The sequence below is a fragment of the Lolium rigidum genome, chromosome 3 (assembly GCF_022539505.1).
Source record: "Lolium rigidum isolate FL_2022 chromosome 3, APGP_CSIRO_Lrig_0.1, whole genome shotgun sequence".
NCBI classification, from domain to species: Eukaryota; Viridiplantae; Streptophyta; class Magnoliopsida; order Poales; family Poaceae; genus Lolium; species Lolium rigidum.
In genome coordinates this window covers 40,917,138-40,927,622 of record NC_061510.1, presented here as the reverse complement: position 1 = coordinate 40,927,622, position 10,485 = coordinate 40,917,138, and the positions used below count along the sequence as shown (strand labels likewise).

Genomic DNA, 10,485 nt, shown 5'->3' with positions numbered 1-10,485 from the left:
TAACCTAATCCCGATGATTTAGGATTGGGTGAGTTGTAAAGATTTCTTTAGGGTGTGTTGTACTTTTAGGATGGTTCTCAAACAAGGTTCTTATTAGGGTTTGGTTATATTAATATCCTAAGCAAGCGATATAATGCATCATAACAATCATACACATAAAGGAATAGTGGTTGCATAACATGTAAAGAGTCGTTGTCGGTTTTAAGTCTTATAGTGCATGTTGATGATTACTTATTATATACTTCAAAAGAATAACTCTTGAAGAACAAGTTACATAAGGAATAAGAAGTGTTTCAAATAAGACCATTTACTTATATGATTTGCTTGTTTATTTACTTCAAAAGAATAACTTTTGAAGAACATATTTAATAAAGAACAAGAACTACTACATTTAGAAGCTATGTGCTTCTAGAGTTTATTATTGGATTCATTTAGTTCACTAATAGGGACTAATTGGTTCTTAAGTAGAATGGGTCCATATGTAGCAAGTATTGGCAGATTTATAACTATGGTTGATCATAGGTATCATATCAAAGGATGGTTATCAAGGTCGTGCCATGAGTTAAACATTAGGTTTACTATGACTTTTCATTTGCTTCACTAAGTAATTAATAATGATGCCTAAACTAGGTGGTTAATTATCCTTAAGTAGAGTTTAGTTGAATAGAAGCAAGTAAAGTGAATTGCTATCCAAGGTTGGTATTATGGTTGATCACCATGGTACGTGCTACTAAGTAAATATGGTTAAGGTTAATTCCAATGAGGTGGTGTTTAGGAATGGTGATCAATGGTGCTAACATGTGGGTAACAAGTTAGGGTTTACATCTCGGTGGCACTAACTGGTTACATAAAATATTATTCAAGGATGAAAGCATGAAGTGATAACTTCATTTGCATTTGAGTTCATAATGTCTTAATAAAATATTAGCATATTTTTATTTGCTTGGTTTAGTACTATGAATAAGGTTAATTGGCATATGATCCCATGTTATAAATAACTAGGGTTTTAGAGCTGAAAACAATTTGGGATGATCACATAAAATAATGAGATCAAGTTCCTATTTATATTAGAACTAGGTTTCTAAATTGTGATACAATTCCTAAAATAATAATTGGTAATGGATTTAAAGTGTTTAATTACTTTGAAATACAATTAATAATGGGCTAGCACATCGGAGTGGTTTGACCGGTCAACCATCTAGACGGCTCGACCCACTAAGCACGTGCCTGGCCAAATGTCTTTGTTTGAGCGGTTAACATGATAAATGGACCCGCCCACTTAGGAGATGGGTCGGGCCAAATTTCTATGTTTGCCCAGTCAACTGAAAAATTTGGATGGCCCAGTTTAGTTAATGGGCCAGCCCAGTCTAATCTTTTGTCTGGTCAACATGTTGAATGGGCCGACCCGTTCAGTAGATGGGCCAGCCCATAAGTATTTGAATCTCCAGTATGTTCATGGGCTGGCCCATAAGTATTTGAATCTCCGTTAGATAAGGACAATGTGACGATAGGAATAGGGAAAAGATTACAGTGGAACCATTTTATAGTTAATAGTAGTGCGTAACCTAGGTCCATAACTTGAGACTTCAAGATTCTGATGCCATATTGAATTGATACACTAGCCAAGTTTAGAAAAAACTGAACTATTGGAAAGGGTTAGGCAATAGTGTATTTTAACACTTGTCACTCCTTCACTTCAGAGGTGTGCATTTCTTAGTTATCTTATCCCGATTCATGTTCGTCCACAACACAGGCGGAGCTAGCTAAGAACATGGGTGTACAAATGTACGCCTATTACTTTTTTTTGGAGAAGATAAAGTATGTGTAAGTTTCATATAAATTCGTACTAAAACATACTCCCTCCGTTCTGAAATTGTCTACATTCTAGGCCTAAAATTTGTTCTGAAACACTCTACATTTTAGCTTTTAGTCAACAATAACACTAAAAACGAGGTGGTTTTACTCTCTTTATTGGATGTTGTTATTTTCAATGTAGCTTGGATTGGTTGTTTAAATATCTGAGTAGTACTAATAAATGCACTACTAATTTGTCTCATTTTTTCTAGAATGTAGACTAAATCAGAACGGAGGGAGTAGCTCACAACCGTAAGTTAATCTCATAATTAATTAGTAAAACTGTAATCCCCTATCTCCCAAACCAAATTTCTTGCCTCCGCCCCCGTCCACAAACCACCAATACAGAGAGAAATTAAAGGAGAATCTAAGGAAGTATATTTCACTGAATTGTTTTCAGAGAACAATGACCAAGAAGCTATAGAGGCCCACGTATAGTTAGGAATGATGAGGTCAGCTGAGCACTTCTCGCCCATTTGTACTTTTGGCCCGGCATTTGCTATTGTAGTTTGCAGGATCAAACTGCGATCAAAATCGACAGGAGAAATAAGAAAATGAAAAGTTTCTGCCAACCAACAACAGAATACACAATCGGTTTATTTAAGATTATATTATATTATACATAGAGATAGTTTATTCCATTTTCACATAAGAAGAATCGCCACGTGCAATAATACAGCAGCGTGATACACCAACAAAGTACATCTAACAGGCTAAAAGCTCTACCCTGTCCATGAACACAAACTCTCTCTAGTGCTACCGTGGTATAAAACCATGCTCTGTTCATGTCGCCTGACCCATCATCGCCACTAATGCCAATATCAGCAGAGAAAGTAGAATTTGCCGCGAAACCAATCCTGGAAACGTTTAATCACAGGCAATAAGTAATAACAGTGAGTTAACTGGTGCAGAACAGATAGTCATGCAGATGTTCATATAGTATATCTGAAGGAAAGCTCTTTTCTACCTGGAGCATGCGCATTGCAGTTGTTAGAAACGCTTGCGGAGCCAGCTGGTGGTGCTGCAGAAGTGGAGTTTGAGGATGGGAGGATCCCAAGGGCCGCGCAATTTGCTCCATAAGAACCTGAAATGATGCCAGGAATTGGAACTGAGACACATGGTGTTTTTGTACATAAGTGAATTTGATAATGTCTCTTTTTGTCTTACATTCGTGAAAGCAAGGCATTGTGGTCATGTTCAGAACATTGCTGAAGCCCTCCTTGCACTCGCAGTGGTAGCTGAGTCCCGTGCCGTTCTTGCATGTGCCCCCGGAGCCACAATAAGCTAACTCACAAGCTGTATATAGGATTCCAGACATTGAGGTGAACCAATATGATTGCAGATTAAATGAAAATCTTATGATCACAAAATATTAAAACCGAAAACCCAAAAGTGTAAGGTTCAGTATTTACGGTCTGCTGAGAGGGAGAAATTTTTGGGCGAAGGCGCTGGTGATGGTGCCGAAGTGTCATTAGAACATGAGCGATCTATGGTACCTGCAGAGATATGTTTTGCTCGATTATTATATGCGATGATATAGCATTACTGTGCTCTCTATGCATCGGATTAGTAAACATAAGTGACACAAGGTAACTCTGAAGATGACCCTCTTGATTCAAAATGATAATCTATCGAAAGCTACTTTCATCTCTGTTTTCTGCCTGATAGAGACCCATGTTAAAATTATGAACCCTGGTTGTTTTGGTAAACAAAGACATGTAATTCTTCTCGAGTAGAGTGTGACACGATGGCACATAGAGACTCTAAAGATGACACTGCATGCTGATACAACAAAATAAATTCCGTCTCTCAGGAAAAAAATCCGAAGATGACACGAACACTTGGGCAGTCTAACTTGTCCTTCTATCTGCCTGATGGAGACTGATGTCAAAATCACGCGTAGCCTGGTTATTTTGGTAAAAGAGACAGCAAACCGACTGGAGAAACCGCGTTTGTTGCACGTCTCGTTGGCCCAATGAAATTTATGTACGTTCAGTGCAAAATTGACTTTCTTCAGTCTAAAAAGTGGGCATCCTTTTGGAGTACAAACGGGAGTTCCCTTGCATAGCTCTGAACTTCCACATTATGTATCCGACACTCATAAAAATCATGATGTGTCATGTGTGCTTGTGCACTTAAGATTGCTATAAATCATTCCACGTTCTGAAAATAATCTCGTAAGAAAAATCTGATATGTATTCAGAACCTAACTGTTGGTCAGAATTACTCCTTTTCTGCAGGTACAGGCAAGGAAATGACATATATCGTCTGTTCCCAAACAGCAGATTTTGCGCACGACTACAGAAAAAGTTGCTAACAAATTAACCATCACGAAACGCAGGTGGCATATATATGCAGTTATGCACCAACACTAGTACAGCAAACGGTGCCAACTTTTGTGGGCTGGCGTGCCTGGCCATTGATGAAGGAAGCGAAGGGTGTACGCAAGTCGGGCAAGAGGAGCATGATGCACTTACAGTTGGGGATGACGCAGGGCAGGAACCTGAGGTCGTCGCCGACGTGCATCTGCGTCCACCCGGGGTCGCAGTCGCACCTGTACCCCGGCAACCCCGAAGTCACCGTGCAGTTCCCCTTCCCGCAAGCCACCGCCTTGCATAGCGAACCTGCTCGCGCAACAATCGAGATCGTAACGATGTTGGGGAAAAGAAGTTCAGAGAAGTGCGCGAGGAGGCTTTAGTTACCCATGACGGGGGCGAGGAGGGGGCTGAGAGGGGAGAAGAAGTCGGCGACGGCAACCCTGGCGGTAGTGACCGAGAGGAGCAGCACCAACGCGGCGGCGCCGCCGGCGAACCGTCTCATCTTGGTTTCTTGATTTCCGACTCTGCAGTGACTCCGCTCTGCGAGTAGACCACTAGCGCTGCTGCCCGTTGGTCTCTGCTCCTCCGTGTGTGGGCGGTTGTTATCGATGGAGTTTAAAGAGGAAGAGGGCATGCGTACGGTTAGTTGGTAGGAGATGAGATGAGGTTTTATGGGGGCTCTCCCTCCAGGATTGACTAGGCACCAGCATTATGGCAAAGTCAAGCTGGGTTCGGCGCGAGATCGAGATGATGGCCGTCGATGACTGACCTGGACCAATCAAAAACTTAGTATTTTAAAGATATATGTATTTCAAGTAAGTGGCAAAAAGAAAACATGAATAGCAAAACATTGTTGTCCCGGCTTCGCTGGATCCAAAATTCAAAAATACAAAAAAAGTGTAAAATTGGTTACATTGGATGCACCACACGGAAGATATAAACATTATTTTACATACACGACAAGAAAAAACACAAAAAATTGCTTGAAGGATTATGTGTTGTTGTGTTCGGTATAGTTATCACAGAAATTTATATTAATAAATATCAAAAAGTATCAAAAAAATTTAAATGCAATTTTGCAAAGCTATCTAAAGAGAAAAGTTTAGTCCTTACAAAGTATGATGATTTATAATATTGAATTCAGCATCCTTATTAATCTTTGTCATTTCTAAACATGGATTTGTTCAGCACACTACAAAAATCTTGATCCTAACCCCAGATCACTTTCCACCCACGTTGGCATCATTGGCCCCTCCTTTCAATCCCCTCTTTTCTCTATGCGATAATGTTGTGCTTGTCGCCACAACACCATACTTGACCCTTTTTTTCCTTGGGTACCTCATCACCTTGAGGCAAGGAGCTAGACGCACTGCTTAAAGCCTAGATTGTTTTGCCACACAAGCTCAATCACGTCCACCATGCCCTAACCCAGTGCTCATCAGAACCTCGGGAGCGCGTGAATGCACGACATGAGTGGAAGACGCGCGCTAGCGGGCAAAACTATACATCTGTTTATGGCCACGTCAAATGACGTTGTGAAGAAGAGTTTGACAACAACCTTGGGCGCTTGTGGCCTAGGACCCATGACACCTTCACTTTGCCTAAAAATGCAAAAGTGGTGGGAGGAGGTTGTTTCATCGATGACTCCATACAGATGTGACCATGATTGAGATCGAGGAGCAAGCAACCACTACCACAGGGCATGCACATATGTGAGGTAGGCGACATATACGCACATAGAGGAGAGATTGATATTTGTCTATTTGAGACCTTTTTCTTAGTGCTCATGACTCAAATGGTCATAAATCTATGATGATTTCCTACCACATTGTCATAGTGTTCACCGTTAGGGATGGTCCAAATTCCACGAATTAATGCATTATGTGTCAAAAATGTAATGATTTCATCGCAGAAAATGGACATAAAATGAGCACATAGTTGAAAGGATGAGATGCTGGTGTGGCTTGTGAGAATGCGAAATTAAACTAACGTTTATTTTACAAGCACAAAACATAAATATGCTAGGCTCAACTAAGTGCAACAACAACAACAACTAAAGCTAAGCAAGATAGGCACAAGATATATGTAACATAAGCGATAACAAGATATAAGTACTTCAAGCACAATGGCTATCACAAGAAAAGTAAAGTTAGGTATAGAGATAACCGAGGCACGCATAGACGAAGATGTATTCATGTGTTCCCTCACACGAAGTGAGGTACATCATGTTGGACAGATGCGCGCAACCAAGAAGGTCTCCAGAACACCACGAAGGCTCACCTTCTTTTCCCAGCCAATTCCACGACGGACAAAGACCTTTCCCTTATGGTTAGTTTTTCCTCCACTCCAAAGATGGCAAGCTCCATAACAACTTCACAACATCCACGAAAGAGAAGCCTAGGCCTCTTCACCATCTTCCATGAAGAGGTTACCGGAGCACCCATACTTGGAATATGACTTCTCATATATGAATCTTATTCTTCGGACCATTCCGGAGCTCCTCGTGATGTCCTGGATCCCATCCGAGACTCCGAATAATATTGAAACTCCATTCCATATTCCATATCTACTTAAAACGACATCAAACCTTAAATGTGTCAACCTACGGTTCGTGAACTATGCAGACATGATCGACACACTTCTTAGATCAATAACCAATAGCGGGATCTGGACATATCCAACGATGACTTCGTGATCAAAAGAACCATTAACATACGATACCGATTCACTTTGTCGTGCGACACTTTACTTATCCGAGGTTCGATCATCGGTATCTCTATACCTAATTCAACTTCGTTACCGATAAGTACTCTTTAATCGTACCGTGATATGACATTCCTTGGGAACCAGTCACATGCTTGCAAGCTAATTGGATAACATTCCACCGAGAGGGCCCAAAGTATATATATCTGTCATTTGGATGGTCAAATCCTACTATTGATTCACGCGCTTCAATCTATACTTTCCGAACACTTAATGCCATATTTATAATCACCCATTTACGAACTAGTTTTTGATGTCATCAAAGCATCTATCCGGTGTAGGTGATTAACATGATCTCATGGTCGAAAGATTAGGTTACTATGTATCTTAAAGCTTGAAGCAAAACAAACTTAATGATTTGAACATATGCTACGCTTACTATGAGTGTATGTCCATCACATCATTCACCTAATGATATGATCTTGTTAGTAATAACATCCAGTGTTCATGATCATGAAACTATGATTATCTATTAATTAACAAGCTAGTTTAACAAGAGATTTATTAGGGATTCTTTTATATTTATAAAACACATGATTATTAATGATTCTGGATAATATAATTATAGCATGTGATGTAAGCATTTATCATGAACACTAAGATATAACAATAACTATTTTATTATTGTCTCTTAGGCATATCGCCAACATTTATATCTAGAAAAATTGAGCACTTAGTTTTTAATAGAGCGAGTAGTACTAGTTACCATCGTGTCACTTACATATGACTCATGAACGTGGCTTACTTTAGAGATATGAGGTATCAACGGGTCAATTACATGTGAGACCCAGTTCCTGATTAAAAAGTCAAAGTTTTTGTTTCAACAAGACTGCCATGGTCCAAACTTATATTGAAACCACTTTATGTTCATTTTAGCACTGGCCACAATATTTTGTTTTACCGGTAAAAATATGTAACAACCATTGAAGACGAGCATATAGATGTGTATATTTTTTATTTTTTTGACATTTATGAAATTATATTTTAGCATGCAGGAGCATATACTCCAGGGCAGACAATCTATATTTTTAAAACAATTATATATATGCAAGAATATAAAAACATCAACCAGACGTTTCAACCGGCGAACTCCCAGCACTCCGTTTGCGAAGTGGCATTTTTCTCTACTTTTTTTTCTCCCTTACCCTTCGGGGCTATGACCCATATAGACTGTAAGAAATATGGCATAGAGAGAAACCTGCGAATCCTATACACTGATCAGGTTGGTGCTTAACAAGCACCGCGCACCCTGGTCGGGTACAGGGTCAGGCCAATTAGTATTTCTTTTATTCTTTTTTATTTCTTTATTGTTTTGTTCTTATTTTTTCCTTTTCTTTTCTTTTTGCAAATTCATAAAAATTCAAATTTAAAATTGTTCAATTTCGGAAAAATTCAAATTTTAAAAATGTTTAAATTTGATAATTGTTCAAATTTGAAAATTGTGTAAATTTAATTCAAACATAAAAATTGTTAAACTTGAATTTTTTAAATATAAAATGTTCACATTTTAAATTTATTTAAGTAAATATTTGGAAAATTCAAAAAATATTTCCAAAAATGTTCAAATTTTGAAATTTTTCAAATTTAGAAAATTCAATTCTGAAAAAATAGATTTGAAAGTATTTAGATTTTTGAATCTTTTCAATTTTCAAATTGTACAAAAGAACAACAAAAAAAACGAATAAAGAAAATCATTTCCTTGATGTTGTTGGGCCGCGGCCTAGCAAGCCACCTCAGTCGTGTGGGGTGTGCGGTGCACGTACGGCACCACGCTGGTCGGTATACAGGAGCCCCCTTGGGGTCTAAACGGGGACAGTTCGGATTTTGACGGCTTCTGGAAAATAAAAAAGGAATAAAAACTGAAATAAATTAGCTAATAACACTAGGGGTACATAAAAGGCCACATCGCGTCGCTCTCTTTCCACAAGCCGCCGCTTTCGATGGTTTTATACTGCCTTCTTTTACGTCAACTCTAGAAATAAAAAATACTCCAGCATCCGTGTCCACTTATTACAAGAAAAACAACTGCCCTATCTATGTTATGTATGAAAAAAACTTTGTCTACCATATGTCGCCTATTTTAGCTGGTCGCGCTATCCTCGATCCGAACATTGCAACCGCAGTGTAATGCTATTGCCATATTAACTCTGGAAACAAAAATATTTCCCCATCCCCGCAACTTATAACAGAAAAAACAACTACCCTCTCTATCGTATCTAAGGAAAAGCTTGGCCATATGTCGCCTCTTTCAACCGACGCTTGTTGTCCTAGCTCGGGGCACCGCAATTGCACTGTAATGCTACTGCAATATTATCTTCTTTTTTCCATCGCCTGACTATCGTCCAGTGATTTTGTCTATACTGCCCATCTTTTCTCGTGCGTGACGATCATCTAGGAGCGCATGAATAAAATAATTTCAAACCATAACGCCGGAGTATCGATTTTACGTTAGTTCAACAGTGCTTCAAGCTAGCACTTCCGCAGTATTTTAGCAACCCAGATATTATAGTACTTTCACAATATTTTAGCAAACAATATAACAACCGAGGACGCTACATGTCGCCGCGCCAAGCGTCCTAGTTCAGGTTAAAATCAATGAAAATTCATGCGCGATGACCCATTTTGGGATCTTCACACATTGTCCAAAGTGCAACCTTTTTCATGGTACCTTATACACATAGAATGACTCCTTGCATTGTTTTGGACTTTTTGGACCCTTTTACCCCCTCAGTCCCAAAAAACGCGTTAGCGAACGCCTTGTGACTAGAGAAAGTAGACAAGGTCAAAAGAGGACTACATCTTCAATGGAGCAGCACACCACCTCCCTCCCCCCGAGTTGAGGATCAGGCGAATTACTCCCGATTTGGCGGCCCAATCTATCAATATTGGGAATTTTCTACCAGATACTAACTCTGTTTAAAAATAAGTGTCTTAGTTTTATCTAGATTCACGTATCTAGATACATTTTAACTGTAGATATATTCTTATCTAGAAAAAATTAAGACACTTATTTTTAGACAGAAAGGGTAACTAAAAAGAGAAAGAAAGTAGCTAGGGTTGCTCATGGCATTAATTCATTCGATGGCCCTTTCTTGCCCATAAACGGGACTTTAGTAGCCTCTTACATCTTTAAGCAATAATCAAGGTTTGATGACAACATGTAATTAAACAATAGTTAATACTAGTGGCGGAGCCAGGAATTGAGATGAGGGAGGGCGAATATATAAAGTATACTTTTTTTAAGCCACAGAAGGAAGTCTATACATCATCCACAAAAATTCAGTTTCATAGTTCATGAAATAAAAGTACAAAAACATGAAAAGGCATAGAAACGACTTGGAACCTACTAACATGGACTCATAGCACTTGGCTTCCGCAACTGGGTGCCACTGTATGATCTCTATAACCCATAAGTTGCCTATAACATGTGACAAATTTAGGATTGTAAATCTTAGCACAAATATAATAATAGTTCTAACTTTTCATAAAATAATACCATACCATTAAGTTGTACTTATCCTAGGAAGACGGAACTGTCAAGGTAGATGAC

At 39.0% G+C, this 10,485-nt stretch overlaps 1 protein-coding gene across 1 annotated transcript; it reads right to left on the bottom strand.

Annotated features, from left to right (window-relative positions):
• Nucleotides 1-2,435: 2,435 nt before the first annotated feature.
• Nucleotides 2,436-4,822, bottom strand: LOC124695779 (neurogenic locus notch homolog protein 1-like). The gene is made up of 6 exons (XM_047228594.1): nucleotides 4,557-4,822; nucleotides 4,332-4,478; nucleotides 3,267-3,350; nucleotides 3,022-3,150; nucleotides 2,822-2,938; nucleotides 2,436-2,711 (listed from the first exon to the last, which is right to left on the bottom strand). Exons 1-6 carry the CDS (start codon nucleotides 4,804-4,806, stop codon nucleotides 2,638-2,640), a joined length of 801 nt encoding a protein of 266 aa, XP_047084550.1. The 5' UTR covers nucleotides 4,807-4,822; the 3' UTR covers nucleotides 2,436-2,637.
• Between the last annotated feature and the right edge of the window lie 5,663 nt (nucleotides 4,823-10,485).